The sequence below is a fragment of the Filobasidium floriforme genome (assembly GCF_021052385.1).
Source record: "Filobasidium floriforme strain CBS 6241 chromosome Unknown HD553scaffold_4, whole genome shotgun sequence".
Classification (NCBI taxonomy): Eukaryota; Fungi; Basidiomycota; class Tremellomycetes; order Filobasidiales; family Filobasidiaceae; genus Filobasidium; species Filobasidium floriforme.
In genome coordinates this window covers 57,962-85,496 of record NW_025763625.1, presented here as the reverse complement: position 1 = coordinate 85,496, position 27,535 = coordinate 57,962, and the positions used below count along the sequence as shown (strand labels likewise).

Genomic DNA, 27,535 nt, shown 5'->3' with positions numbered 1-27,535 from the left:
TCATACTTGTACATAGCTACAGCTGCTCATGAACATGATCACAGTTGACTCTTAATGAGATTGTAGTATTGACCACGCATGAAACCCAGTCCCTCATGTGTTCCCGCTTCCACCAGTCTTCCATCAGCAATCACAGAGATACTGTCCGCATTCTGAATGGACTGGAGCTTGTGTGCAACCACAATGACAGTACTTAAGAACAGAAGCCATACTAGTAGTCAGCCACAACTAATCTGATTGCTCTTTTGTTTCTGAACAACTCACCGGCCTTTTGAAGCATTTTGTAGTGCTTTCTCTACTTCAGCTTCACTGGCTGCATCAAGAGAAGATGTGGCTTCTGTGAATCAGAAGTTATGTAGGCCATTGTCAGGTATGATAGAAGCTGTCTTGCACATTCTGTCACCCACCATCTAGTAGAAGAATGCTGGGGTTGCGCAAAAGTGCTCGTGCAATGCAAAGCCGTTGCCGCTGACCACCAGACAGCCTAGTACCTTTCAATCCAATGTCTGTAGCAAAACTGTCAGGCAAGCTCTGAATAAACTCTAGGATGCTGGATTTGCGACTAGATATGAGCCTGTTTTTCCCAGCTGTGATAATCAAGATTGAATGCTCACCATGCTTGTTTGCAAACATGTTCTAGTTCAGCTTGCGAGACATTTTCTGGGTCTTTGGCACCAAGCTATCACAGCATGTAAGCTGACAAGGTCATCATAAGGACACATCAAAACCCTCAAAGTCCTGGACTTACACACAAGTTGAATCTGATGTCGCCTTCAAATAGGACAGAGTCTTGCGAGACAATTGCAAGATTTGATCGAAGTGTTTCGAGGGGGATCATCTGCAGATCAATACCTCCAACTGTGATTGTGCCATGAGACGGATCATAGAAACGCTGCAGCAGTGCAAGTATTGCTGAGTGGAAAATGACTCAGCTATTGCGTCCTTGGAACTTCCATTCATGACAGGCTTACTACTCTTTCCCCCACCACTAGTTCCAGTAATGGCATTGACTTGTCCTCCTGCTATACAGAGGTTTAGACCATCCAGCGCTAGACGATCCTTTCGTTTTGGGTATTGCATTTTCACCCCTCCACTACAAAAGATTATAGGTGTGTGGCTGTCAGGTTGTGCAGAGGTGGTGATGTTCCACCTAGAATCAGAGGCAGCAAGACATACAAGATGATATCTCCTCTCATTGCTTTGCCAATGAGGCCTGCTTGGTCTGGCAAGAGCTCTTTATGTGTGTGCTGTGGGACCCGCTGGAGATGCTCTTTCAGGGTTGACCATCCGTGCATGGCACGTGTAACTTTGTTCACATAGTGCAGCAGTCTGTTGATGTTGAGAGCGATCAGTTCAATGTATACCTACATTGAGCATTTTGATCTGAGTCATGGCTTTGCAAGATACTCACGGTGACAGGACAAAGACCACTGAGAATGCACCTTCATAAATTGTGAAGAGCGCAATGGGTCTCTAGGACAGACTTCATCAATAGGGTTCTGATGATGTAGGTAATATAGATACAGAACCAGCTTACAATGTCACCTTGAACATACAAGCGTGCACCCCACCTATTTCATAGAGAAGAAAACATCAGCACATGGATCCTACCTCTTATCTTCAGCTGCAAACCACATACCAGTTCAACAGAGCTGCCACAGCAAAAGCAATAGATTCTCCAAGTGCTTGAGCGACGTGGTTGACGCTCTGCCATTTACGGAGTAATCTAGGGTCCGCTGTGCAGGCTGCAATGGACCTGATAACTTCTTCCTCTTGACCAAGGATGCCTATGGTATTGATTGCATCCACCGCATCATTTATAGTTGTTGAGATGGTGTTCTGAGGCTCTTCTTGACACTTCTCCACTTGCTGCAAAGCATACATCTGCAACCACCCAGTTGCTCCTGCAATTATGATGAATGGGAATACCAAGGCCCCAAATTTGGCTGATAAGACCATGCTCATTGATAGAGTCCCAATTACACCTAGGGTCAAAGCTGCAACCTATCTCACACATGGAAATTAGTGAGGTATGTCTCAACAAGATTCTTGTTGACTCACCCGGCTTAGGCTGACAGTCAAGGTTTCTGCAATGATTGCAGAGTGTTTGGTCAAGTTGGTGGTGAGCATTCCAGCCGAAATAGCTTCCCCTTCAAAGTATGAAATCTCTTGACTGAATAACGATTTGACACTGGCAGAAATCAGGCGCCTGTCAGTGCTTCTCTGGGCCACACCAGCAGAAACTTCTGATCCATAGATTATCCCGCTCCACCCAAAAGCGTATCCAAGCCAGATCAATGCAATGGCACCCATGCTCAAGGTCTCTGCTGCTCCGCTCAATTTTGCACTTGAACGTCCAACCTGTAACTGTGCAACTACCCTCAAGCCACCATTCAAAATGGTGAAGAGTATTGCCAGATAAAACGGCAACTTTTTGGCAGACAAAAAATGTAGTAGCCTTGTTCTACTCATGGCAGTGCTGTCCTCCTTTTCTATTGAGGGTTGTCTCATAGAGGTCATGTTTGTCAGGCCAGTCCTACGTAGGGGAAGACTGGTGCTTGAGACTGTTGACTCTGCTTGACTGCTGAGGGATGTTGCTGTCCTGGATTGTTCCTCAGTGTTGGTTGTGTATTTGTTGTTATAAATACGGCCGGTGTTGACCAGACGTGCAAAGGTCTGGTCTGGACGGTCAGGCCTAGATATTTCAGAATATGTACCTGTGTCCACAACACAGCCTCGCTTCATGACAATGATCTTGTGAGCCAGTTGAGCAAATTGCAACCGGTGAGCAATTGATATGATGGTCAACCCCCTTTGCTTCTGTTCGACTTCAAGATTGTTCCGGATCTTCAGCTCCATATCACTCGATAATGCACTTGTCGCCTCATCCAGGATCAGAACAGCTGGGCTGCCAACAAGCGCTCTTGCAATAGCAATTCGTTGTCGTTGTCCTCCAGACAATATGCCATTCCGGCCGCCTGCAATTAGAGTGTCAAGTCCCTCTGGCAAGTCTTGCACAAATTCCCAAGCTTCAGCCTTCTTGAGTGCTTCAATGCATAAAAGGCGTGTGGATGTGACCTTTGCCGCATCTTCTCCCTCAATGTCCTTTTGATATGCAAGAGGTGTTCCACTTAAACCCATGGCAATGTTCTCAAAAATGGTTCCTGCCAGTAGTTGAGGTTCCTGATGGACTACACTGATGCAGGACCGGAGAGATGCAAGATTGTAATTGCGCAAATCCGTTCCATTCAATTTGACGATTCCACTTCCAGATACAGTGTCCTGCTCTGCAGATGGTTTCTTTGGTTCTTCAGGAACAAGCCCCTTTTCAGCTAAGGTGGTAGTTGGGGACTGTTGTAGACGGGCTTGATGGTCTCTTCTTTCATTGTTTCCGTCCTGATCATGTGGGTGAGGCAGGTTTGCTGTACTGGGATCATACTGACGGACCAGTAGGGCTGCAATTGATGACTTGCCTGCTCCAGATGGTCCAACAAGAGCTGTCAGTTGACCAGCCTCTGCTGTGAAGGATACATTGTCCAGAGCTTTCATATTGGGCCTTGAGGGATATGCAAATGTGACTTGATTGAAAGACACAGTTGGAGTGTAGCCACAATTTGGTGAGAAGGGCTTGAGTTGGATACCAGATGGATCCCGGACATCAATAAATGGTTGTCTTTCGATTTGATGCCTCAAGACCCGCACACAGGCGATGGCGCTGAGAAATCCAGATATTGCAGACAAGCGGCCATACAGAACAAAGTGCATTGCAGTATAGCACATCATCACCTGGAAGCAAGCATGCACTATAAGTCTTTTGTTGTGTAATTTCCTCCAGATTGTTGCAATGTCAATGAGATCAAACTCACATTGAATATAGATCCGAATAAAAATCCTTCCTCCTTGAGTGTTGTACCATAATAATAGCCAGCAGCCAAGATACTGCAGAAGGCAAATTGGCACCATGCTATCTTGATTGACCGGACCAGGGTAGGAAATCGCTGTAATCTCTCAATATGTTTGAGCATAGTTGTATCCCAGTGCTTAAGCAACGGTTTGGACATGGCAAATGTCTGTATCACCCTGATACCAGAGAAGCATTGCTCAAGGAATGTATTTGAGAAGCCTTGTACCGTTTCAGTCTTGGCTTCTTGCCCCCTCAGTGTTCGCTCAATAAAGGTAAAGAGCAGAAGTAGCCAAATAAAGAAGGGCAACAGGACTCCAGCAAGCTTTGGCAAGGCCACAAACGCAACCACCAAGTTCTGCAGGAGTTGTGTCATTGTCAGGTCACATCAAGGGATGCAACACAAATGAACACCCACTGCAATAAAGTATACTCCAAGATGCATTGTCCAGCCAAGGTCCTCCCCATAACCATTGTTGATAGTATCAATGTCCTTGTCAGCCCTTGTGGTGATCTCTCCACAACCATGAGTGTCAAAATATGCTGTATCCTGAGCAAGGATAGATGACATATATTCCAACCGCATTGCTGTAGCTAGTTTCCTTGAAGCCTTGGTATCTGGAGGGCAAACACAATCACTGATATATCAGCCCCTTGACTGATGGCAAACTAGTGCAGCATGAACTGACAACATGCAAACCAAGTATAGCTGCCTATGAGAACGGCAAACATGGGAGCCAACATGTAATAGGCAGAGTCTGTTCCAACTTGTTTGCGCTGTTCAGCTGTCTTGCTGAGGTCGGTGATCCCATTCAACCAAAGGCCAATTATGTATTCAAATACCGGTAGGCATGCAGCTGATACCATGACTCCAATGAAACCAATTGAGTACAGTACCCAGGGATGAGCGAAAAATAGGCTTGGTGATACCCATAAAGGAGTAAGAGGACCAGCAAAAGAAAGGGGATAGAGAATGTCTGGGAGAGTTGATCGGTGCCCAAAAACTTGCTTGCTTTGGCCGTTACTTTGGTCCGGAGCAAGCTGTTCCTTGGCGAGCTTGTCTTGCGAGGTAGGCCGAGCTTTCATCTTTGCCTCTTCCTGCGAGAGAGGCTGCGCTTTTGTCTTTGTCTGAAAGGGCCACATCGTGGCGAGATTCGAATACGGGTCGACTTGAGGCTCTCCGCACGCTCGACTCACCTCCCTTTCGATCGAGCGTTTGTATGTGGTGATATATAGCCAGCGTCAAGTCTTCTTCACCTCGGATCACCTGATACCACCGTGATCTAGGAACAAAGGTAGTTCCCCTTTCACGCTGAAACGAGGTCGCGCCATCGCGGGGCGATCAGGGGAATCGGTCGTCATCACAAATTCGCGGATCCTTTGTCGAAGGTCTTTCTGTTTCATCATCGACAGTATCGCTTTCACTCGGTCGAAAGCGTACAGGAGACAACGTGGTACGAAGAAGGAGATGAATCTGTCACCGTCTCTCGGATTTCGCGTTGATCATTATGTCATTATGACGGTTGTGCCGCGCGAGCGGGAAATGGGTATCGGCTCGGCCAGCTTGACTGGCTTACGAGGGTCCGATATTCGTCGAACAAGGGGTTTCCTTATATCCATGTTCTTTATGGTAAGTTGAGATCAAGCGTAGGGACGAGCAGATTGTAGCAGGCGTCATCGTTATTAAAATCACCGCCGAGAACGAGTGGCCGAATTCAACATCGGACATGTCCACGCGCTCAAAGCAATCGTGGACTCGACCAGGCATTGCGGCCAAGGATCAACAGCTTGCAAGGCATCCCATCACAGCTTACACAGAAAAGATAATGCATAGACGCTGCCATCTGCATGAGTTGCGCTTATCGCCTTCGTCCCGCTGCACGAATTCACGAGTCCGAACCGTGAGCCCGTCCCCTTCGAGCGCGTTCATTGCGCCGAAAAACAAAGAGGCGCTGAGGGTAAATCGGAGCCTCTCTGTGCCGAACTATCCCCTCCCACCCGTAGTTGCTCGATTGCTGAATCTGAGCGAGAAGGCAGGTGATATACATGGTACGATGCATATCAACTTACGATCTCGATGATGGCTTTCCTTTGGGCGCTTGGCGCGGGCGGGCCGATGACCGATCTCGGGTGACGTGACGTCAGAAGGAGAAGCTGCGAGCTGACCGAGCGAGGATGGGGAGGGGAATGCTATCATCTATCATCTACAGAGCCACAGACTCGCATTATTAGTCGTTGCAGGCAAAAAACATCATAGGGGCTAGCGAATCTACACAAATCCTTTTATCGCCATGTCGTCTCTGCTCAGCCGACTGGGAGGGAGCTCTTCCCGCCGCTCGTCCGTATCCGACGACCCGAACAAACCTACCACGAGCGAGATCAAGACGTCGCCGGCTCCGGGTTGTGGGCCGAAGAAGAAGACGGTGTATTCGAAAGAACAGGAAGACAAGGTGAGCAGGAAGACTGTTCGGAAATTACAGAGCTTGGGAATTTATCGCGATGCACCCTGTCCTAGATCGAGGAACTTCGGCAGGTCAGCTCAAACCCCGCCCGACCCGTATCTACGAAAGCCTAACCCCGCCTCATTGCTATCTCGATTTCAACCTGATACTCGCAATACAGTATGCATTCACCCTCCTACTCCCTGAAAGCGATCCATACCATCCTTGGGAGAAACGTTTCCTATCAGACCCAGGCTGTATGCCTCGGTACTGTCGGGCAGCGAAATGGAAGATGGACAATGCGAAAGAGAGGGTCAGGGGGACGATCGAGTGGAGGAGAGAGTTCAAGCCGGATTTGATCAAGCCTGATCATGTCAAGATCGTGAGCATCCCGTTCTCTCTTGGCGGATAAACCTATGGATGTGAGAGGCGGACGTGGTTATTGATCGCGGTTGATTGTGTTGTAGGAAGCCGAGACGGGCAAGATGTAAGCCACCCCAACCCCAACTCGAATAAACCGGATCTCAAGCCGTCATATCTACAGTTACGGTCGCAGCAGATGCTGATATTAGTGCTCTTTACCCCCGCTCGTTAGTATTGTCAACGGATTCGACTTTGACGGTCGACCTATTATTTACATGCGACCTGGACGGGAGAACACGCAGAAGAGTCCGAGGCAGATCGAACATCTGATCTTTCACCTGTCAGTCCATTCATCCTAGCCTATGATGTCGGGAGATCGAATTGCTTATCTCAACTGACTCGACTTTTCGTTGTTTTGCTATAATACGATACCCCGACTCGCAGCGAACGAGCCATCGACCTAGCCCCACCTGGAGTAGAGACGGTTACTATCGTGGTGGACTATGCTTCGGCGACTTCGCAGAGTAATCCGTCGATCGGGACGGCTAGGCAGGCGTTGAACATCTTGCAGAACCATTATGTGAGCACGGTCGCCCACCCATCGCGTCGCATCGGCTTTGAGCCGTGTCGATGGCATAACGTAGGAGGCGAGTCGTCGATGCTGATGTTCTGGTGCATTTCGGTGGGTATGAATTTTGTTCGTAGGTCGAGAGGATGGGAAAGGCTATCGTGGTCAACATGCCGTGAGTCCTCGTCTTCTTTCCTCTGCAGGAGAATCAAAATAATGGAATGATACTGAGGACTGCGCTATCGGTGTACGTGATCTTTTCAGATGGTGGGTGAACGCCTTTTTCCAAGGGATTCAGCCGTTCATGGATCCGGTCACCAAGGAAAAGGTACGCATGATTCGTCTCTTTCCTGGGCTCGTGGATGACCCGAGCTGATATGACGATGTGCAGATTCGATTCAACCCGAACATGACCGAGATCGTGCCCAAGGAACAGCTTGATACCGAGGTAGGTACAGTGGAAGGCCGCTCTTTTGAACGGGACCGGGGCGATTTGATCTGATTTTCGGTTGTGGCTTTGTAGTTTGGCGGTGATAACAACTACAAGTTCGACCATGATATCTACTGGCGTACGCTCGTCCAGGATTGCTACTTAGTGAGTAACCGGCCGACTTCGATACTCGGACGAGTTGGATGGATCGCTGACTGTCGTGACTTAGGCACCTGACGGCGGCAGACTCGACAAGGATGGGAAGCCCACGGTAGCTCCCCTTGGGAACGGTGCCAAGGCCGCTGCACTCGGTCTCGAAGCTGCCGGTGGGATGCCCGAGATGCAGCAAGAACAGGCAGAGACTAGACCGGGCATGTCCCCGGCCATGGTGGACGAGAACCAACGATCAAGCTATATGGCAGGAGCTGGGGCTGGTGCCGGTGTCGCTGCGGGCGTTGCTGGTGCTGCGGCTGCAGGCTCGGCAGCGAACTCGGAGAAGCCGCCAGCAGCCGGACCCGATCAAGATGCTCAGCTCAACACGAAGATGGAGAACCTGCGTACATCGTCGATCAAGCAAGAATCGCAAACGCCAAGGCGCTCTGTCGACTCGGTCCGATCTGCGGCGAGCGTCGAGGTCGAGACTGCCCCTGGGCCGCCTGCCGGGCCGGTCGTCTTTGATCACCCGCCTACCGAGGAAGAAAAGATGGAGGCTAGGCGTTTGATGGAAAAGGAAGAGGCGGCCGTGTCGAGAGCTTCGTAGCGGAGTGTGACGATCGAGTCTGCAGTCAAGCCAAGAACGGCACGTTTGTATCGCAAGAGCCCGGTCGAATGATATATGCGCATGCGTCGTATAGAATATGATATCCAGTCTCGTTACATCCTGTCCAGAGGCGTCAGACTGAGCAGCCTCATGGCGCTCGCCAAAACATCCCGGGTACACAAGAACAAGTACATCCTGGCCTTGGCAAGCTCCTCCTCCTGACCCTGAACCTTGAGCGTCTCCCAAGCAGATGATACGGCGTGAGTGAGCTTGAACATGTAGGTGACGATCCCTGAAGCCTGATAATCCCTCATGGCGTCGTTGACGAGTTGGGGGTAACAAGCGAGGAGGTAGATGATCTCCCTGGCCTTGGGCTCGGTGATCAATTCGGTCTTGATCTGAGTGACGTCCTCGGGAAGGACGATGTTGGGGTTCTTTCGCTCGATCGAACAGAGTCGGACGTGCGAGTACTGGATGTAAGGGCTGCGCGGGCGGTAAAAGTGGCGTAAGCACGGGGATTTGCGATCAACGAGATCGTTCCGGCTTACCCAGTATCTCCCTCGAAAGAGGTCATTCGCTTGATGTCAAACGTGTAATCGTTGATTCTGCAGACGGATTATCACTCAGAACCCCCGTCGTTACGGCATATCAACCCAAAGTGTTGTACCTACCGCCTGGCGGACATGTCCTGGATCTTGACGGCGGTCTGACCGACAACGTCGCTGGTGTACTCGGGGTCTTCCACCTGAGCGTACTTTTCCTCGTTCTTGGCCATCTGCTCGTGCATGCTGTCCTTGGCCTCGGCGAGAATTTCGTCCAAAAACTTGACGGTTCCCTTTCGGGTCGACATTCCCATCACCAGACCTGCGAGCCGGAGTGGACGACAAAACCCAGGTCGTCAGCTACGTGTTCACGGGAGCGAAAGTTGAGAACCCGAATACACACCAAAGTTGACGTGCTCCAATCGGTCGGCCCATTCGTGGCCCATCAACTCGAGCATCTTGAACAGCTGCTTGTTGTGCAAGTCTTGCTGGGCAGCGACGACGTAGATCATCTTGTCAAAGTTGTACTTTTCGTATCGCTGAGCGGCACCACCGAGATCACGGGCGATGTAGATCGAGGTCCCGTCTGTGCGTCGTGAGGTAACATAATACGATCGAAGTGAGCAACCAGTGCCACAATTTCGAGTAGTCGGACCTCGACTCACCGGCCTTCTTGATGACGACCTTGCCCAACTTGTACTTTTCCAGATCACACAGATAAGCCCCCTTGTCCTGGACCAACATGTTCTTCTCTTGCATGATCTTGAAGGCCTCTTCCATCTTTTCCGGCTTAACGGCAGCTTCTCCGGCGTACGAGTCGAAGTGGATGTTGAGTCGCTTGTAAGTCTCTTCGAGACGTTTGATGGAAAAGTCACGGAATCGGGACCAGAGGGCTAGGGCTTCCTTGTCGCCTGCGGAATAAGGAAAATATGTCGAAGTTTTTAGCCCGAGGTAAGGTGGATGATAACTGTGAAAAGAGCCTCGGACTAACCATCTTCCATCTTTTTGAAGAACGCTCGGGCTTCGTCGTGGATCGAAGGATCAGCCTCGGCCTCCTGGTTGATCCTGACATACACCTATCACGAACCACCGAAAATCTCTACCTCGATCAGCCTTTATGTTCACTCCCCGCGGGTTCTTGAGAGGACTCACATGGTACAAATGCGTAATCGCATTCGCCTCCAACTCCTCCTCCGTCCCAAACCTCTGGAACCCTACAGCGAGCAAGCCGAACTGTTTACCCCAATCCCCGAGATAGTTGATCCGGGTCACTTCCCACCCGTGCGCCTCGTACAGGTTGGCGAGGAAGGCACCGATGATGGTCGATCGGAGGTGGCCGGCGTGGAAGGGTTTGGCGATGTTGGGAGAGGAGAATTCGACTGTTGCCCATGGGAAAATACGGTATGGGAGAGAAGGAGAGGGGAAGGGTCAGTTAGAATTCGTCGCTTTGAGGCAATCGAAGCAGGTTTCGCTGGCGGATGAACAAGCAGGGGTGAAAAGAGAGAGAGAGAGAGAGGAGACTTACCGATAGCCTTCTTCCCCTGCCCAGACTTGTTACTCCCATACCCCGGTTTCTGAGCAGCCTTGTCCAGCGGGTTGACGCTCGTCCCTACCGAACTCGATGGAGTGGCATTTCGGATCTGTCGGAGGACTTGGCGGGTGAAGGTGTCGTGGCTGTAAGTGTAAGAGGAGGAGTTGTCGTTATCGGCGGAGATTGGAATGAAAGTGGAAGTGGAAGGTGGGACGTGTTGGACAGAGCAGATAGGTCGTAAGGGAATGTGAAAGATGGGAATCAAAGTCGATCAGCGAGGTGATTAGTGGATAGATCAAAGTAGGAGCGCCTGGGGGGACTGACTTGAGGGTGAAGGATACGAATCCTTTTTCAGATGTACATTTGCTGAGGTATTCGTCCGGTTTGAACTAGATTCATCGATTCAATTCCAATGAAGCAAGATAAGCAACTTTCCATCACATTTCTGTTCTGACGATGACCAGACCCCCCAATTTCCCACAATCATCCAATCGGGGAAAACGTCGAAACTCACATGCGCGACGACCTTTTCCGCCCATTGATCAGGTTTCCCACCGAGCCTGAACCTGGGCATGGCCACATACAGATCTGCCTTCTTGTTCCCGACATCGATACCAGGGTAAGCGGTCTCCAGAGGGATATCTACGGCTTCGGAGACGATCTTGGCAGCGGCGATACGGTAGGCTTCGATTATGGCCGTCTCGGTGTCGGCGCCCTTTACTGAAGGGACAGGGGGGAGGTAGTAGGCGTCCCCCTGTTTGAGCTCGGTAGAGGTGGAGGTGGAAGCCATTTTGAGGAGATGTTGAGGTTGAGCGTGGGGTTGAATGAAAGTTGGGCGGGTCGGGATGATCCTAGATACGGGACGGAGAGCGGTACGAGAAGAGAGCCGTAAGGTACCTCGGATCGACGGGCCGATGAACGAGGACGTGATGGGCGGATATGTCTTAGAGACAAGGAGTGTGGGGTTTTACGTATGTTAAGGATGTATTTCGGTAGACACAGTGTCTGTATCTATGATTTCCCTTCTTGTGGTGGGTTGACTCGATAAGTCTCGCTCGAACTCTGAAAGGGACGTTGACCGGGCTCAAAAGTCAAAGACACCGGGTCACGTGACCCAAAGTGAAAGGAGCGTTTCAGGTTGCACCTCCAGTAGCCAAACAGGCTTATATATCATCGAACGAATGTGCATGTTATAATAATCTTCATGAAAGCCACTCCCTTCAACAACTCGGAAGCACAAGCAAGAACGAGACCCGGAAGATCAACCAGTGACCCGCCTCAGTTCTTCCCTCGCGCTTTCGTCTTCGCCTATCGTGGGATCGTGGCTGCGACCATAAGGGTCGTTTATCGTAAAAACGGATCGAACCGCCGACATCAGAGCAACTCGTGCGAGAAACCCTTTCATGTCCCGCTCGTCTTCCCACCTCGTTCTCATCCTCAATCTCCTTTATCCTATCGCATCGTGTCGTCGTAATGTGCTGTAATGTAAACCTTTGAAGCAGGTTTCCCATGATCCCTCCAAAATCCCAAAATATCAAACCAAACCTCAAGCTATGAACCCCCTGAAAACCCGAATCGTGAACCGAGAGACCGAACCGAGAGCGAGAGCACCATCCATCCTAGTCGACTAGTTGATGATGGCCAAGCTCCAATCCTTGAACCAAGCCGTCTGGTCCTTAGGCGACGCCCAATCGGTCGAGTGTCCTCTGTAAGTTTCGTCAGACAAAGGAAACCCACCCAAGCAGACATTAGCTCGCGCTGAACTCGGTCCCCTGTGAAAAAGACTGGAACTCACCCGAAGAAGGTCTGAGCCTGAATACCCCGGAAGACAGAGTCTCCCCGGGTTCTCAGTTCGATACCCTGGACGTTGAGCTTGGAGATGCCGTCGACGAAGATCTCGATCGCACCTGCAAGGTAATGAATGTACCATCAAAGCAGGGCAGAACGGGTTAGTTTTCCCTTCCCGGTTCGGCGCAGACGGGAATGATCCCGAGGGGTCCGGGAGGGGTAAGCGTGGGAGAGGGGATGAGACTGACCGTTCGAGCTCCCAACATCGTTGAGCTTGATCCGCTGGGTGACGGTCACCCATTGCCCAGGGGTAAAGTAGAACGACTTCCTTCCGACTGTAACCAGATATCAACGAAATCATACTATGAGCCATCTTGCTCTCGCGAGAGTATCGAGCTTCCATACATAGCAACTAGTGCAGGGCGAATGATGGAAAGGGAAAAAAGGAGGACGAGGAGAGGATACTGACTGGAATCGCCGTAATCCGGGTTACAATGGCTCTCGGGTCCGGTCTGACAGTAAGATTCGGGCTGATGAGCGGATGTAGGGAGGTAGTTGTAGGTCTCGCCCGCTCCGTCCGTTCCTGTTTGGTCGTAGAGATGAAAGCAGATGTCAAGAAGAATCAGAGAGATAGAGGGGTAAGAGGTAGATGGGGGGTCAGTCTCGACAGTCAGGATGCGACGAAAAGGTTAAGGTATAAGATGAGGAAAGGAAAGGAGTAAAGGAGACTCACGCCACATCAACCTCGAGCTGAAACACCCGTCCCGTCCTTCTTGCCTCCCACCCGAACACCCAACCGCCTCCTCCTCACTAACCCCTCCATAAACCCCAGGCAATTTCCCTCCTTTATTAAACTGGAACCCGTTCTCGAACATGACCGAGTACCCAAACGTGATCTCTTTAGCCCGCGTCAGGTCGTCCTCCCAAGACCCCGTTCCTTTGGTGAAAGTCGACCCCCAGTGAGGACCGGAGGTATACCAGCTCATCCCTCCCTTAGGAGCTTGCTTGTTCCCGGGGTTGATGCTCCCCTGGGGGAAGAAACTGACGATAGCGCCTTTCCCATCCGGAGCGTGCCCCTGAGGAGGTTTACCGCCCTTGTTGATAGGGATCCCGGCTTGGAGGTTGAACCGGTCAGACAGGGCTGTGGAGGTCGTCCAAGCTGATTTGGAGGGGTAACCGCCAAGGGGGAAGAGGCGGGATTGCATGTATGATACGTCCCTGACTTCCAGGTCGGCAAAGCCAGCGTCGTGAGCGATGGGTGCGGCGGAGGTCAGGTTGAGGGTCGCCAGGACCAGGATGATTTGGAGGAGGGATACGAGGGAGATCATCTTGTGATCTTGTGATGATGTAGGTATAGGTATCGAGATTGAAAGTGAAGTTTGGTTTTGGTGAAAGTAAAAGTCAATGTGCGAGATGGACGACCTGGAATTGGAGTAGGTGCGTGCTGTCCTTTGGGGAGATATATAGACCGTCGAGGCTATGTGCTGTGTGTATGCAACGTGTGCTTTGTGTGTGCTGTGTCGAGCGAAGTGGTGGGTAGATAGTGGAGAGTCGAGAAACGTTCCGGTCAACGGATAAAACGTTTGTTCGAGGTCAGGGCGAGTGAGGTGTGAAGAGTAAAGGGTGTCGGTGAGACAAGAAGAAGGAAGGGAGTAGTTTCGCAACCGGTGCCAAACTGTCTTATATCAAGAGGGGAAGGACGAGGAAGGGAGAGGTGGCGGGAACAATACGATGAGTAGAATGAAGGGAAGGGAAGAAGGAGGAGGGCAAACCTTGTGTTTCGAATATTTGATGATCAGATCGACGGACGGGATGCCTTTGTGGATGGCGCGTCGCCCCCCTCTCCGGGAATTGTTCCGGATTAGCCACCGACGCGTCACGCGTAGCCCCCTTCCCTCTCCTTGCGCTGCTTGCCTCACGCTGCGATCGCACTGCCACGTGGGAATAATAGACTTTCAAGCCCGGGCCGACTACGGGTTTCCTCACGTCGTTTTGTTGCTGTGCACTGTGTCCGCGCGCTGTGTCACAGCGTATCGCCTTTTGTTCCTATCTGCCTCCATCGGAAGGGTTTCATCTTTGTCACCTCTCACGATACCAGGGCCAGAGACCTATTGTTCATGCCCAACGCGTTCCGGTGTATGAGCGATGCGGTACCAAGCGAAGCAGTAAAGGAGGTGGATCGTCATCGCTCGCTTGGCAAAACTACAACGGCGGGAACGGGACGAGCGGGACGATAATAAGAGCCTGAAAGACTCAATCAGGCCTTCCTGCAGCGAGGATAGGTAACTTCTTTGACACCCTCGTCGACCGAAATATCTTCTATCAAACCGAGTCGGGTCATGTTGTCGTTAACGCGCGATTGCGATTCAGCACCGGAACAGAGATCCAGCTCTGTGCGACGAAGACGGCGGCCTCTCAGCCATCGACGAACCAGTACAGCTCTCTTTGCGCTTATCGATTGATCATTCTTGCCTCTCATCGCTGAATGTCGTGATCCTAGCTTTGAGCCCGCCGAGCCTCGTTCGGGGTGAGCTGTAAGATGGACGAGCCTGGAGACGGATTAGACTTGGTTCTACATATAGGTTCAAGATCTGCAGCGAAGGTTGGTCCAGGGTCGTACACTAAATTCCCATTGAACTGCGACAGGACGATAAGAAGCGTTCATCATCTGGTGGCTGTTGATCTATTAAGGCAATGATGTTTGTCGATCTGTCGGATCTGTCGCGAATGGCTGGTGTCCCCGTTGTAGTTTGTGGTTGTTGTTGTTGTCATGATCGTACTGTAAACGCGGATCAACGGATCCTTCGGAAGGTTTCAAACGGTCTGAAACAGTAGTGAGACAAAGACAACGATAAGCGATTACGCGATGAAGCCACCTAGCGACAGCCGACAGGAGACAGAGCGAGAGACGACACAAACAAGGAGGAATTTCTGGTTTTTCCTATTGTTGCTGTTGCTGTTGTCTCTTACCCAGAGAAGATTCGAGATTAAAGATGATGATGGGGCAACTTCTAGCTTCTGCCTTCTGGCATTTTTTGAGGACCGCATTTTCGGGTTTCGGGTATTGAATATGGATCGTATGGATCAGCGAACAAGTATAACAAGGTATCAAGGAAAAACCTTTCGCGCCTCGCCCGCTTCGTGCCAACTCTTTCGTGTCAGCACGTACACGTCCACAAACTCTCTCATACTCAACCCAACATCACCCACATCCAACCACAAAATCAATCAAGACGGTAGACCCCTCGACTATGGCCCCAATTCTTCTCGCTCCTCTCCTCGGCGCCATAGGCTTCTCGGAAATCGGACCCGTCGCCGGCTCTCTCGCCGCTGGAGCCCAAGCGGCGTTTTACGGAGGATCCGTCCCTGCAGGAAGCATGTTTGCGGGGATGCAGAGGGCTGCCATGGGAGCTCTGTCGGAGGAGCTTTACCGGTCGTCTTGGGGGTCGTCGGGATCGGAGCTGTTGTGGTGGCGGTCAAGATGTTCGCTTGAGCTGGGAGAACGGTGGGGGGTCTGAGAGGGTGCTCGTGCGTGGTAGGTATGTGATGATCTGGCTGACGTGACGGTCGGATGTGCTGATAATCGTTTGGATGGTCCTGGTAGGACACTTTGGATCCATGAGGATGTCCTCGAACGATGACCGTCTACTCGTCGTATCATCGCAAGATTCCAGTGCGGGAAGGCACACCTCGTACGACGCAGATTTTCGACCTTTGAGAGGATGTCTTTGTGGGCTGGCCGAGATGTAGCACACGAGCTCGTGACTGGTCATCTTTGGTCTTGAAGAAATCACATTGATATCTGAGCCGGGAAGGCATACAGTACCACCGAGTGTGCCCAGAGCGTATTTCCGTAAGTGGGGGTATGTACAGCTTGCAATAAGCTCGCTCGATTGCATTTCATAAAGGATCACCAGATCACTCGATCACTCATGACATTGCCAATCCTCGTAAGACGCGCCAGACGATTACAACAGCAACAGCAACACGGTTCCACTCGTTCCTGTTCTCTGGGGGTAGGTACTAGCACAGACGCACGGCCAGAGAGCCAGAGATGCCAGAGACAAATCCGTCGTCGCATCGCGCATCGCACGTTTCGCATCGGTACCGAACTAGATCACAGTCATCGTCGTCATTGCCTTCGTTGCTGTTTTGTGTCGTCTTCGTCGTCCGCCGATCGTGTTTTTGTCGCTGTCGCCCCAATCGGCTTGGCTTGCGGCTTGAAACTGTTTACCACACAAGCTGGGTGGTTGGCGGAAGGCAAGACGGGGTCTAGGGCCTAGCCTGGTGGATACAGCGACCACTGCGACGAGCGATGAGCGATGAGCGATGCTCGTCGTTGTTGCTGTTGTCTCTTTGTCGTTCAGACCAGCACATCATAGGCTTCTAGCTTCCGAGGATAATTTTTTTCGGTCTCAGGTATCGGGCAAAGAGAAGCCAGAAGCTAGACAAGATATATAATGGGAGGCCAAGACTGTTCTTGTTGGTCCATAGCCTTCGTTCCCTACTTTCTGAAAAACTCATTGCCACGTTTCCAAACATCCACAATCACAGTAACTTTACTACCAAAGCTCCCACATCGAACTCCAACCAAATAAACAACTCACGACCATGCCTATCCCCTTCCTCGCCCCCGTTCTCGGCTACTTTGGATTCTCGTCCATCGGCCCGGTCGCTGGATCCATCGCTGCTGGAGCTCAATCGGTCTTCTGGGGAGGCGCCGTACCTGCTGGAGGGTTGTTCGCTGGAGCCCAGAGCGCGACTATGGGAGGTGGAGCTGCCGCTGCTGCTGCTGCTGCGGCGGCGGCGGCCGGGGCTGCAGGAGTTGCTGAGGAGGTCGCTGGCGCTGCATCTGGGGCAGGGAGTTGCTGCTGAGATCGTACGTTTCAGATTCGGGCCCTGACGTTGGCAAAGAATTCGCTGACGATGTGTCCCCTCGGGTTCACTCTTTGTTACGCTGACCGTTCGACTGCCAGTAAGCGACTTCGCGTCGGCTTTGTAGCCTTTACGCCGGGTCCGACAAGGGAAAGGCCCGATCAGGTTCATGGTTCACGGCGAAACAAGGATGTCTTGTCATAGATGGCCACTTTTCTTACGATACTTGCTGTACTAGGATATCTCCACGTCCTTCAGGTCGAACAATACGATTGGTACAAGCAATATCATCGAAGACTCAGCTCAGCAGTCTTTGACACTATATCGAGCCCGAGATCGCGTTTCAATGGAGTGCCAGGCGAAATGGTATTCATGTTTACAAGACGTGCATCTGTCTCGATCTACTCATTCCCTGTACATTCTTCGTTGACGACCTCCCATGGTGTTCCAACTCGAAACGTCATCTTGCTCAAGCTCTCTCTCTGAAAACCTGATCGAGGGGCCTGTATTCGAACATGGCATATTTCGACTCTGCCTTTGAGAAATGTATTTGTCTTCGATCCCAGCCTCCCGTGTGACCCGATGCCTTGTTACCACATCGCTCTTGGACTCGGCTTGAGATAGGTATTCGACGGGTCAGGGTCGATGAGCGAGACTTTCCGTCGAGCCTAGCTCTGTTTTTCGTTGTCGCTGTCACTCGTTCATGTCGTTATCTAGATGGAAACAAAAAAATTCCCGAGACACTCACAAGCTGCAAAGTTGAATTAATGTGCACCTCGAACGTCAAGTATGTCATACTTGACGTCGGTGTTTCAGGTCCTCCCAGCTCGATCGATCACGTGAAATCGATCATCGAGCGGGATAGTGACCTCGCGAGAGATGATGCCTCATCAAGCTATCAGCTATCAGACGGTTGACGCAAGGCTGACTTTGTCCCTACGACGTCCAACATCAGCGATTGCTCTACGTCCGTCAAGCAATATGTCTGGACCCAACGCCGTAGCCGGTCCTAGCAAGCCGAAGGGAGCATTCGGAGGGATCGCGACCATCGGGATCCATTCCGACACGATCGACAAGAGCAATCCAAGGGGGATTCCTTATGCCCCCTTTGTGGTCAGTCCTGAGGCAACGATGCCGAGCTGATCCTCAATGGATTCATGTACTGATCTTTGTTCTTTGTTTGTCTTGATCTAGACCAACGTGGACGACTTTGTAGGCGGTCAAGATGCTGGAGTCGAAGGCATCATGGGGTCTTTCAAGGAGATGACGTCGTGAGTTCACGTCCGCATTTACTACAGCAACAAGACGCCTCAGATTATTCACTTCGCTACTTGTCTTGTCGTGGTCATGTTAGCAAATACCAATACATGGAGGTCAGCTTGCAAACCCGCCGAAAGGGGATCGAGAGCAAGATCCCTGATATCGCCGAGACGTTGAAGGTGGTCAAGTTTTTGGAAGCTAGACGAGTGGGTCCTACCCTTATCACGAAGATGATCATCTCTCACGGGAACATACTAACCAGCTTCCCACATCTTCATAGTGCAAAAGTCTGGGAACACAACCTACGGTCGTCCCGAAGGACTCGGACGAATCAGACGAAGAGCAGGACGACGAGGATGCACTTTCAGACGAACCGGAATCCGAGGACGAAGATGATCTCCTCGCAGAAGCCAACGAGCTGGAAGCTTCGGACGAACAACTCGAGAGCGGCAAGGTCCCCGGGCAAAAGGCTTTGAAGACGCTCTACGAGTTGAACGATACGTTGTTTGCCGAGGCCGAGGTCGAGGAGAATGGGCAGGTCGGGTTGTGGTTGGGTGTGAGTCGGACTTCTTATTTTGGGTCCTTATAACGGTCGTGGACTTTCACTGGCATCTGTCGAGCTTGAGACTGATACGTTATCGTTTGCGTTTGGTGGGGTCGTTGTAGGCCAACACGATGCTCATGTACCCGCTCAGAGAAGCCGTCGTCCTCCTCTCTGAGAAACTTTCGACGGCGAAGAAGAACCTGAATAATATCAAAGAGGACTTGGAGTTTTTGCGAGAACAGGTGACTGTCATGGAGGTCAACTTTGCTAGGGTACATAACGTGAGTCTCAAGGATGTCTCCGTGATCCTTTTGGAGTCGTTGTTTGGATATGGGGTTGGGAATGCTGACCAGATGAGATTGATGGATGGTATGGGATCTGGATGTAGTGGGACGTCAAACGGTAAGCCTGAGCATTCTGATGATTAGGCAAGTGGGGCGACGGCTGATGAAATGGTTTTGGTATTGCAGACGACGACTACAAAAAGAGGGAGATCAGGGGAAGAAGGGGGAACACGTCAAGTCGCTCAAGGACCAAGATTAGACGAGACGAGTGGGAGAGCGAGGAGCAGAGCACTAGCAGAAGATGTGGTAGTGCACTATGCTGGCGGAACGGTATTACCGGAAAAGCATACATCAGAAGGCTGTGTATACGGTAACCAAATTTGTCATATGTGAATCATCGCATTGTACGCAACGATCAATTACTGGCTCATCGATGAGAAACTGAGCTGCATTGGGAATACGGCTATGGCTACACCATCCTCAAATGACAGCATATCGACAGCTGGATGTTTAAGCCAGGGTTTTGTGCATGTACCTCCCCTTGTTCTTACAGACCATAACGATGATACATGAGAGGACTACAGTACAGACTGACACACGGAGAGGTAGATGACTCCTCAATGTCGTTTGCATTCGACGAAGAAAGGTAAAGATACACGGCCCAAAGCAGGACTATCTTTTCGTCCACATCTACCCACTCTCAGCATCAAGATGCATCAGATCCTCGGGGAAATTCTTCCCGGATTCCATCCTGGGGCCAAAGGTTCAAACCGCCAGGAACGTCACCTCCAGTCTGCACGACGCCCTTGTCACGACCGGGAGCGCGATTGCCATCACTGGGTATCGCCTCCTCTTCCTTGTGCGGTTCCAGTTTGGGTAGGCGGGAAGCCCGCATGGCTGCAACGTCTGGATCTTTTTCTCGTCCGTACCAATATCCTCCTGTTTGGAGATTCCACTGGCCTTCCTGGACAACTGGCGTGTAAGCAGAATTGGCCGTAAGACCCGAAGCAGAGCTGCTCTGGGTAGAGCCGGTCGAACTGGCCGAATCAAGGTTGGTCGAGCCGGTAGAGCTGACCGAAGATTCAGGCTGATGATTTGATGACATGGTTGATGAGTATCAAGGGTGATGTGTATGAAGGTAATGTGTGTGGGAAGAATGCAGGTTGAGTGATCTGTAGATCTGGGCAGAGAGATAGCTCAGTCGGCCAGGTCTAGCTCATATATACCCTGCAGACCCACTCAATTCACTCTGGGACTCGGAAAGTCGCATGTGAAGAAAGGAGCCCGCTAGCTCCTTCGTACTGCTGCTGCTCGCAGCCTGCTTATTCACATGGATCGATCACTCATGATGCGGTATGCCTTTGAAAGGCGCATTTCCGCATGGAACAGGAAAACACCTCCAGCGACGCGTCTACCCGCTGGTTGAAAAGCTTGACAGGGCGATGGTTCAGTCGCATGTGATGGTAGGAGATATACGGTGATGTGCTGAAGCCCCCAAGAGCTAATGAGGATCCCTTGAAATAATCTCACTTTGCTTAGCAATACCAAAACGATCAGCTGACATATCAGACCTTTGCTTCTCAACACAGCCACTTTAGAATGCCCCCTTTGTCGGTCTCGCACGTCATAGTTGTTATCAAGGAAGTCATGAAATGCACGAGGTTTCGCTTGCATTATCAAAAGTCACACCTTTGTTACTGAGATAATCTGCTGATTCGATCTTTAGACAATATGCAGATGATCAACTCTGCGTTGATCGTGACCCGTCTGATCGATGAATGTATCCAATCGTTTTTTGCGTTTCGATTGGCGCAGCGCGATTCTAAGCCACGCAAGCCGCCGACAATGAACGAGACTTCTCACTGACTGACGGGTTCAGGCCTGTGACGTTACAAACAGCCTCTTCGACAGTCATAGCCGGTGCAAGCCTTTATCGAAACCCAATCATATCGATTGCCTCTACCAGAGTTGCTCATCTCAGATTCCCCACCTGCAGCCAGAAGACAGGGCGGGGCCTTAAACCGATCCCTTCTTGGCCTCTTGCCATAGACCACCATAGCTTATTTTGATCACGCCTTCCTACGATGTAGAACTCTGTCTGGCAGACACGATTGTCATAGGCTGTACGCTCTTGGCAATAGTTGTCTGCGATAGCACCGATGTCATGGGCGATAAGAAGCGAAAGCCCGACCTCGTCTTCAGACTATCATCATGATCGAAGACTGGATCGGGTTGAGTGATTTGCGCTCTCTCGAGGTACGAGCTGTGACCCTGTCAACTACCACCGTAATACGACTTCCGATCGAGCGGGAGATACCACTCCGGACCGGCTTGATGGAATGACGCTAAGCGCGGCGGTGGTACTTCTGGGTCATGAACCCTTCCTACTGGCTTCCGCGGTGCGCAACTTGTGTTTGCAAACCAAAAACAAGCCGAAACTCGAGAACCCCGGTCGGGCTCTCTTCACATCTATTTCAAGATTATTCAGTTTCGTGCCACGGTCCGATTGTCTGCTTCATTCATGTGATGTGGAGGTTGTAGTTACGCAACGAAGTCAGATTCGAAAATGTTAGCGTTTCGTCATACGCGGCGCGGATAACCTTCGCGGATATCGTCGAGTCGAGAAAGGACCGATCCGCGGACGATGGACCAGAGCAGAATCGCTTTTCAACGTCAGTCATCCCTCACCAACGACGGCCGCATTCTCAATCTCACATCATTATGAACAAGCTGTGCAACAAGGCACCGTCGGCCGCCCTTCGGTAGAACTGTACCACTGTAGGACCACAATGAAATAATTCGAAAACGGAATCTTACTTTATTGCTCTCCGCACCGAACTTTAGCGCGACATTTGTTCCGGAGAGGTGCCTTGCGCCGTTTCATATCTATCCGTGGATAGGGGTAACGGAAGGAGATTCGACACGGAGTCCCGTGTAAAGAGAGGTAGCAGCGTGCGACCCATAACATCAGGACCAGAAACTTGAATCGGTTGAGTATATATGCGTCATTGACATTTCTCTCTTCGCCAACCGAATACTGACTCAGGTGAAAGACCTCTATTGAACAACCCAAACTGCGCTAACCTTCTATACCATGTCGTCATTCAAATCCTCCATCTGCTCCACTCGATTGGCTCCCTCGGACCACAAACACTCCAACGCCTCTCCCATCTCGATGAAGGAGTTTCAGATCGTCAAGCCATTGTCTCCCCCCGCATCGGTCAAGGTCAGCTCGGTGGCGTCGGACGACGGAAGCGAGGTCGTCGACACTCGCGTGGGACCCATCGAGGACTGGGAAGGTGGTTACAAATTTGCGCCCATCAAGGTCAGTCAAGTCAACGTTTCAGTATCGGTATCGATCTTATGTTCAATCGTTCACAGGAGCACCACGTCGCCCGGGCCATGACCAAGCGATACGGTGATGACCTGTATCGAACAGCCATCTCCGACATTGTCATTGTTGGATGCGGCTCCGCCGGTCTCAGCTGTGCATACCAGCTCGCCAAAGAGCGACCTGACTTGAAGATCGCCATCTTGGAAGCGGGAGTTGCTCCGGGAGGTACGAGCGCGTTGTCGCTGTTTCGCTTGCGCCATTTCCAGTTCGCTGACAGCTACTCGAGCTTTAAGGTGGCGCTTGGCTTGGTGGACAGCTCATGTCTGCAATGGTTGTTCGAAAGCCGGCCGACAACTTTTTGCGTGAGCTGGAGGTCCCGTTCGAGGACGAGGGCGATTACGTGAGCCGTCTTGATCGGGTGTCAGTAAATGGTATTTGGATGCTAATTGCCTTCATAGAAAGGTTGTGGTTAAGCATGCTGCCTTGTTCACTTCGACCATCCTGAGCAAGGTATTGAAGGTAAGATTTGTCGTGTGGTTCTTCGATATTCCCTTGAATAAATGAAATCTCTCTGTTGTCTGACAGTTCCCCAATGTCAAACGTAAGTCAATCAAAATCGAGGAACACCTCTGATTTCGCTTCGACGCCGTGCTTACGTTTCCATAAACTAGTCTACAACGCCACGGCCGTTGAAGATCTGATTACCGTCAAGGACCCTCTCAATGGCTCGAACTTGCGTGTAGCGGGAGTCGTCAGCAACTGGCAAGCCTGCGATGGTCTCATTCCCTACAGAAGGGAAGTTGATCGCTGACAGTATGTGATGGTTTCTCCGACAGGACTCTGGTCACCCTAGCCCACGGTCTTCAGAGCTGCATGGATCCTCAGACGATCACCGCTCCGATCGTAGCGTCGTTTGCGGGACACGAGTAAGTCCAGGATCGAGTCCGATCGAAGATGAAATCCTCGACTAAAGCAGCCTGTATCTAACTCGGATCGCTGTCTATGATAGTGGCCCTTTCGGAGCTTTCTCTGTGAAGCGACTTGCCGCCATGGGCATGGTCAAAGAACTCGGAGATATGCGAGGGGTGAGTCCAGCAGACGTCTCAGGTGGCCGTACCAAGCAACAGAGTTGCTCACTTCCGTGACCTCACCATAGCTCAACATGCGCTGCGCGGAAGACTATATCGTGTAAGTGGAAAGAGCGAAGAATGACTGCTAGATAGCGCACATACAACTGATACAGGATATCGTCCTCAGTAACGCGACTAGGGAGATCGTTCCAGGGCTGATCACCGGGGGGATGGAATTGTCTGGTAAGCTCCCAGGTACCGACCGACACTGCGACCGCTCGAGCTCATCCGACCTTATGCTCAAGAACTCGACGGTGCCAACCGTATGGGAGCCACTTTCGGCGGGATGCTCGCGAGCGGAGTCAAGGTATGTTCAACTAGGCTGCTAAAGTTATCCGCAGATTGCTGACAAGGTATTGTTACGTAGGCTGCAAAGGAGGCCATCAAATTGTTCGATTCTTACGATATCGTCGAAGGGGAAGTCGTGGGGCTCAAGCAGGCCGCCTAGATCAGACTTTTCGGGGTTTGGAAAATGACATGTCCCGACGGACAGGATCGAGACATGGACGTGTAAGAATCTGCAAGACTGTAAGAAATTATGAATACCAGACGAAAGTATCGACTATTGGCTACATTTCCGGATGTCCCACGTACAAGGCCACGTTAACGCACATCAGATGGCTCCTGGCAACATCCTCATAATATGAGTCCGCACAACCTGGCGAATATACGCATGATCCAGCTGCGAAGGTAATTTGTAAGGTTTTCAAAATATGCGTCTGTACAGCTTTTGAGTTCGGAGCTAATCTTACTGGTATCGCGCTCCCGTCGTCCAAAGCTTCCCGTCCCAGCTCGCCTACGTGTTTCATCCATTCCTCCGGTTTGTGTTGACGATCGTTCCACTGTTTGAAGGCACATGACCCCATGTGAGCCCAATAGCCAATGGAGGCCAGAGATGAGTCAGACTTACTACAGCCACATGCCGATGACCTAAAGCTTCAGCGATGATCTGGTAATCCCGAAGGAACGCTGCGAAAACAAAGATTGAAGCCGTTAGAACTGGGTGTATGGGTCAAGTTAGAATTGCCACTGTGCCGTACTATTCGGAGGGAAGATCTGAAAGCCAAGAATCAGCCTTTAATCCAGGCAGTTTACTCGTCAAGAACTCCTTACCTCGATCACGACTCCGCCAGGTGACATCCATAGGGTGTGAGCTACGCGGAGAGCCAGTAGTAGGATATGAGTATCGACAGTAACCCTTGATTTGACGATGATTGAAAACGCACTTAGGGGACTACCATGTATACCCAGGACGATCTGTGATCAAAGCGAGATGCAGAATTTAGCTCGAGGACCTGCTTAGTAAGTTGCCGTGGGAACGCTACTCACATCGGCATCTAATACGCTTCGGACCTGGTCTTCCGCCGAGACCACCTCGGGATCGACGACCTCGACGGAGACCTTCTGCCCAAACCTCCCCCGAGATTGTTTCTCCAACGACCCCAAGAGCTCCACCAAGAATTCGTGATCCTCCTTCACCAGCTTTCTGTTACTATTACTGCCCTGCTGGGAGAAGTAGACGATCTTGACTTGTTTCCCATTGAACGACTTGTTACGTTTCTTACGCAGCGTAGGGATATGCAGTTCCGGGCCTTGTAAGAGGTGTCGGATCAACCGTGTACGGGGACGAGCGAAAAAGGCAGCGGGGTTGGTAGCCCCTACCGGCGTCTGGAGAGCGGAGAGGGCCGGTTGGTTCCAGAGGAAGGGGTCTGAGGAGTGGTTGTGCGTGGCTGCTTTGCGATCGACGATGACGACTGCGAGTGAATACGCGACGAAATGGGAAGATGAGAGATCGTTCAGTTGGTGAACTCGAGGTCTGAAGGGAGGCTAGTGTGACTTACCCTTTTCGAGCAAGACCCAAGGAGCTTCTCGTGCGGTGAACTGCTGCCAATGTTCCTGCTCAACGACATCTACAATAACGAATCATACCATCGTAGTGTATCAGCCCCATATCCTTTTCTTGCCGCCGAACATATCCGGATCAAATTCCAAGATCGCTTGTACTTACCACAAGCCAACCCGTACCTGACGATCATCTCATTCAGCTTCGACGCCAGACCGGCTTCGTCCCCCCATCCACCTCCACCTCCACCCAGATCTCGGCCGGGGAAGATGACCCGACTGATATCTTCTTGTTTGCCCATGATCACCGCATCGGCCTCGGACCGGGTGAGGCTAGACATTCCGGCTCGATAGCCGGCGAAGATGAGTTCTGCGGCGAAATGACTGTCAAGGGGTCAAACGTGAAAGTGGGAGGAAGACGGATGGGAAGTTAAAAGTCGGTTAGTGGTTAATCGAGGAGGGTGGAGATGTTGGGGGAATGCAGGACGGAACAGTTGACGTACCGATAGCCTTCAAGGGTTGTAGACGAAGTATGAGGATCAGGCTCGTCGGCTAAGTATAGCTACGAGGACAGAGACCGAAGATGAATCAGGATCGAGTGGGAGGAAACGACGGTTTCAAGGTTTCGAGGTTTCGAGGGGCGGGCAGTTCAAAGGGGTCTAGTTTGGAGGCTTACCGACATTCCGCTGAGGTGCTGGACCCGAAGTTCAAGCTCTATCCATTTCAAGGATGACGACGTACGTAAGCTCCCATCTTTCAACCTTCTAGGTTCATTCAGAGACGTTCAGGTCCGTCTTTTATAGACTGACTTTCTCCAACTTCCTCGCACGCTTCCGGATAAGTCCTGCACGTCCCTCTTAACAAGTTATCGGCTTGGGCGCGGGATAAGATCTTCAATTTGGAATGTTTTCGATCACTCGATTGGGATATGATCAGGTTAGGGTCTATTGTTGATAGGTCGTCGGTTATGATATCTGCGTAGGCAAGGGTGTGTGAGTGTTCAGAGATTATTGTACTATGTGAGTGTGCAGTTGAGAGGAGAAATGTGAGTGAGAGGTGGAAGAAGGGCTGGAACCTACATAATTTGTCGTCGTGAGCCAAGACGTTTTCGAGGACGTTGTACCCGTCTATCCGTCTGACCAGTTTAGACGCGGGGAACGATGAAACCTGATTCCATTTGTTCTTCAGCTAGCATTCCACAAAGAATGACACCCCCGCAGGTCTGGGCTTGTGGGGCTTACACTGATCAGCCTGTCCGAAGAAAGCGGTAGATGAGATGAAGGTCCGTCCGTTCTCGACCAGAGGAAGAGGACGAGCAGGAGACAGAGTGCGCCGGCTAGGGCTGCTCGTTTTGGGCCCAGGGTGGACCTGTTGATGAGCATTGGCATGACGAGCGTGTTGGTATCTCGTATTCAGGATGTAGTTTCGTATATGCCTCCTTTTGGAAGGAGTTGCGTGTTGCGTGTTGTTTGTTATGAAATGCGACATCGAGATCGTCAATCGTCATCGGGGAACTGCGTCGTCGGCCTTTGTCAAAGTAATGATGTCACGTGACACGGCATATATACAAGCAAGTAGTCAGTTCATACTCATGTATCGTATCCCGAGGTTGTAGATATGGCTACGACGCACAGCAGGAGAAGGAACCAATGGATATCCACAGTATTGGGGATGCGCTGGAACATCGTTGTCAGAAAAGCCAGTGAGCCGACGAGGGGGAGCGAGCGCATCTCAGTCACCCAGCGTCTAGCTGGGATTTGCCACCATATATCAACAATTTCTGCTCAATAACATTGACATCGGTGTCATAGACTTCATCTTATTGTCTTGATCGAGAACAACCTCTTTAGCCACGTGTCAAGTTGATGGGTTGAGAAGTGGACGACATCTCATAGCTAATTCGCGTTTTCTCGGACATAATCGACCTCGTAACATCACAGTA

At 51.1% G+C, this 27,535-nt stretch overlaps 10 protein-coding genes across 10 annotated transcripts; 6 read left to right on the top strand and 4 right to left on the bottom strand.

Moving 5' to 3' along the window:
- Positions 1–38: 38 nt before the first annotated feature.
- Positions 39–4,987, bottom strand: HD553DRAFT_268641 (P-loop containing nucleoside triphosphate hydrolase protein; the record flags this gene model as incomplete). The annotated part of the gene is made up of 14 exons (XM_046177588.1): positions 39–192; positions 265–337; positions 408–550; positions 615–679; positions 749–912; positions 972–1,093; positions 1,177–1,329; positions 1,412–1,473; positions 1,538–1,571; positions 1,640–2,004; positions 2,062–3,786; positions 3,867–4,259; positions 4,320–4,519; positions 4,591–4,987. 14 exons carry the CDS (start codon positions 4,985–4,987, stop codon positions 39–41), a joined length of 4,050 nt encoding a protein of 1,349 aa, XP_046038685.1.
- A 1,160-nt stretch (positions 4,988–6,147) lies between these two features.
- On the top strand, positions 6,148–8,534 carry HD553DRAFT_306046 (CRAL-TRIO domain-containing protein). Its single transcript, XM_046179218.1, has 11 exons — positions 6,148–6,351; positions 6,417–6,434; positions 6,524–6,724; positions 6,810–6,829; positions 6,938–7,045; positions 7,150–7,285; positions 7,411–7,448; positions 7,538–7,601; positions 7,665–7,721; positions 7,797–7,868; positions 7,933–8,534. Exons 1-11 carry the CDS (start codon positions 6,193–6,195, stop codon positions 8,461–8,463), a joined length of 1,404 nt encoding a protein of 467 aa, XP_046038684.1. The 5' UTR covers positions 6,148–6,192; the 3' UTR covers positions 8,464–8,534.
- HD553DRAFT_171700 (arginyl-tRNA synthetase) lies at positions 8,520–11,541 on the bottom strand. The gene is made up of 10 exons (XM_046176897.1): positions 11,051–11,541; positions 10,861–10,925; positions 10,531–10,679; positions 10,158–10,384; positions 9,997–10,081; positions 9,671–9,916; positions 9,409–9,591; positions 9,135–9,327; positions 9,012–9,068; positions 8,520–8,946 (listed from the first exon to the last, which is right to left on the bottom strand). The coding sequence occupies exons 1-10, from the start codon at positions 11,324–11,326 to the stop codon at positions 8,577–8,579; spliced, it is 1,851 nt and encodes a 616-aa protein (XP_046038683.1). The 5' UTR covers positions 11,327–11,541; the 3' UTR covers positions 8,520–8,576.
- A 165-nt stretch (positions 11,542–11,706) lies between these two features.
- Positions 11,707–14,059, bottom strand: HD553DRAFT_306032 (uncharacterized protein). The gene is made up of 5 exons (XM_046179217.1): positions 13,058–14,059; positions 12,794–12,907; positions 12,573–12,659; positions 12,332–12,443; positions 11,707–12,242 (listed from the first exon to the last, which is right to left on the bottom strand). The coding sequence occupies exons 1-5, from the start codon at positions 13,650–13,652 to the stop codon at positions 12,164–12,166; spliced, it is 987 nt and encodes a 328-aa protein (XP_046038682.1). The 5' UTR covers positions 13,653–14,059; the 3' UTR covers positions 11,707–12,163.
- A 1,516-nt stretch (positions 14,060–15,575) lies between these two features.
- Positions 15,576–15,965, top strand: HD553DRAFT_339612 (uncharacterized protein; the record flags this gene model as incomplete). Its single annotated transcript, XM_046182461.1, has 2 exons — positions 15,576–15,829; positions 15,929–15,965. 2 exons carry the CDS (start codon positions 15,576–15,578, stop codon positions 15,963–15,965), a joined length of 291 nt encoding a protein of 96 aa, XP_046038681.1.
- Positions 15,966–16,935: 970 nt separating this feature from the next.
- Positions 16,936–17,939, top strand: HD553DRAFT_333884 (uncharacterized protein; the record flags this gene model as incomplete). The annotated part of the gene is made up of 3 exons (XM_046182119.1): positions 16,936–17,188; positions 17,327–17,364; positions 17,458–17,939. 3 exons carry the CDS (start codon positions 16,936–16,938, stop codon positions 17,683–17,685), a joined length of 519 nt encoding a protein of 172 aa, XP_046038680.1. The 3' UTR covers positions 17,686–17,939.
- A 202-nt stretch (positions 17,940–18,141) lies between these two features.
- Positions 18,142–19,865, top strand: HD553DRAFT_306028 (prefoldin subunit). The gene is made up of 7 exons (XM_046179216.1): positions 18,142–18,312; positions 18,394–18,470; positions 18,554–18,665; positions 18,740–19,015; positions 19,126–19,284; positions 19,392–19,405; positions 19,474–19,865. The coding sequence occupies exons 1-7, from the start codon at positions 18,181–18,183 to the stop codon at positions 19,544–19,546; spliced, it is 843 nt and encodes a 280-aa protein (XP_046038679.1). The 5' UTR covers positions 18,142–18,180; the 3' UTR covers positions 19,547–19,865.
- Positions 19,866–20,898: 1,033 nt separating this feature from the next.
- HD553DRAFT_306011 (uncharacterized protein) lies at positions 20,899–21,995 on the top strand. The gene has a single exon (XM_046179215.1). The coding sequence runs from the start codon at positions 21,627–21,629 to the stop codon at positions 21,858–21,860; it is 234 nt and encodes a 77-aa protein (XP_046038678.1). The 5' UTR covers positions 20,899–21,626; the 3' UTR covers positions 21,861–21,995.
- Positions 21,996–22,381: 386 nt separating this feature from the next.
- HD553DRAFT_339609 (thiazole biosynthetic enzyme) lies at positions 22,382–24,199 on the top strand (the record flags this gene model as incomplete). The annotated part of the gene is made up of 12 exons (XM_046182460.1): positions 22,382–22,612; positions 22,669–22,846; positions 22,915–23,021; positions 23,084–23,140; positions 23,207–23,222; positions 23,293–23,372; positions 23,489–23,547; positions 23,631–23,706; positions 23,778–23,809; positions 23,879–23,934; positions 23,997–24,058; positions 24,119–24,199. The coding sequence occupies 12 exons, from the start codon at positions 22,382–22,384 to the stop codon at positions 24,197–24,199; spliced, it is 1,035 nt and encodes a 344-aa protein (XP_046038677.1).
- Position 24,200: 1 nt separating this feature from the next.
- On the bottom strand, positions 24,201–27,055 carry HD553DRAFT_171219 (uncharacterized protein). Its single transcript, XM_046176895.1, has 13 exons — positions 26,835–27,055; positions 26,673–26,760; positions 26,403–26,567; positions 26,270–26,307; positions 26,097–26,155; positions 25,760–25,977; positions 25,593–25,661; positions 25,081–25,505; positions 24,978–25,008; positions 24,865–24,905; positions 24,792–24,807; positions 24,662–24,720; positions 24,201–24,593 (listed from the first exon to the last, which is right to left on the bottom strand). The coding sequence occupies exons 1-13, from the start codon at positions 26,979–26,981 to the stop codon at positions 24,321–24,323; spliced, it is 1,629 nt and encodes a 542-aa protein (XP_046038676.1). The 5' UTR covers positions 26,982–27,055; the 3' UTR covers positions 24,201–24,320.
- Between the last annotated feature and the right edge of the window lie 480 nt (positions 27,056–27,535).

What these genes read in the sequence shown, in the direction of transcription:
- HD553DRAFT_306032 (XM_046179217.1), bottom strand. Translation starts at nt 13,652, where the DNA reads ATGATCTCCCTCGTATCCCTCCTCCAAATCATCCTGGTCCTGGCGACC. An exon ending in CCCGGATTACGGCGATTCCA is followed by an intron (nt 12,660 to 12,793) that starts GTCAGTATCCTC and finishes ATCTGGTTACAG; the next exon opens with TCGGAAGGAAGTCGTTCTAC. An exon ending in CGATGTTGGGAGCTCGAACG is followed by an intron (nt 12,444 to 12,572) that starts GTCAGTCTCATC and finishes ATTACCTTGCAG; the next exon opens with GTGCGATCGAGATCTTCGTC.
- HD553DRAFT_171700 (XM_046176897.1), bottom strand. Translation starts at nt 11,326, where the DNA reads ATGGCTTCCACCTCCACCTCTACCGAGCTCAAACAGGGGGACGCCTAC. An exon ending in TTCGTATCCTTCACCCTCAA is followed by an intron (nt 10,680 to 10,860) that starts GTCAGTCCCCCC and finishes TTACACTTACAG; the next exon opens with CCACGACACCTTCACCCGCC. An exon ending in GCAGGGGAAGAAGGCTATCG is followed by an intron (nt 10,385 to 10,530) that starts GTAAGTCTCCTC and finishes CATGGGCAACAG; the next exon opens with TCGAATTCTCCTCTCCCAAC.
- HD553DRAFT_306046 (XM_046179218.1), top strand. Translation starts at nt 6,193, where the DNA reads ATGTCGTCTCTGCTCAGCCGACTGGGAGGGAGCTCTTCCCGCCGCTCG. An exon ending in GAAGCCGAGACGGGCAAGAT is followed by an intron (nt 6,830 to 6,937) that starts GTAAGCCACCCC and finishes CCCGCTCGTTAG; the next exon opens with TATTGTCAACGGATTCGACT. An exon ending in ATCCGGTCACCAAGGAAAAG is followed by an intron (nt 7,602 to 7,664) that starts GTACGCATGATT and finishes GACGATGTGCAG; the next exon opens with ATTCGATTCAACCCGAACAT.
- HD553DRAFT_171219 (XM_046176895.1), bottom strand. Translation starts at nt 26,981, where the DNA reads ATGCCAATGCTCATCAACAGGTCCACCCTGGGCCCAAAACGAGCAGCC. An exon ending in TTGGGTCTTGCTCGAAAAGG is followed by an intron (nt 25,506 to 25,592) that starts GTAAGTCACACT and finishes ATTCACTCGCAG; the next exon opens with TCGTCATCGTCGATCGCAAA. An exon ending in TATACATGGTAGTCCCCTAA is followed by an intron (nt 24,906 to 24,977) that starts GTGCGTTTTCAA and finishes CTCTCCGCGTAG; the next exon opens with CTCACACCCTATGGATGTCA.
- HD553DRAFT_306011 (XM_046179215.1), top strand. Translation starts at nt 21,627, where the DNA reads ATGACGCTAAGCGCGGCGGTGGTACTTCTGGGTCATGAACCCTTCCTA.
- HD553DRAFT_306028 (XM_046179216.1), top strand. Translation starts at nt 18,181, where the DNA reads ATGTCTGGACCCAACGCCGTAGCCGGTCCTAGCAAGCCGAAGGGAGCA. An exon ending in TTCCTTATGCCCCCTTTGTG is followed by an intron (nt 18,313 to 18,393) that starts GTCAGTCCTGAG and finishes GTCTTGATCTAG; the next exon opens with ACCAACGTGGACGACTTTGT. An exon ending in AGGTCGGGTTGTGGTTGGGT is followed by an intron (nt 19,016 to 19,125) that starts GTGAGTCGGACT and finishes GGGTCGTTGTAG; the next exon opens with GCCAACACGATGCTCATGTA.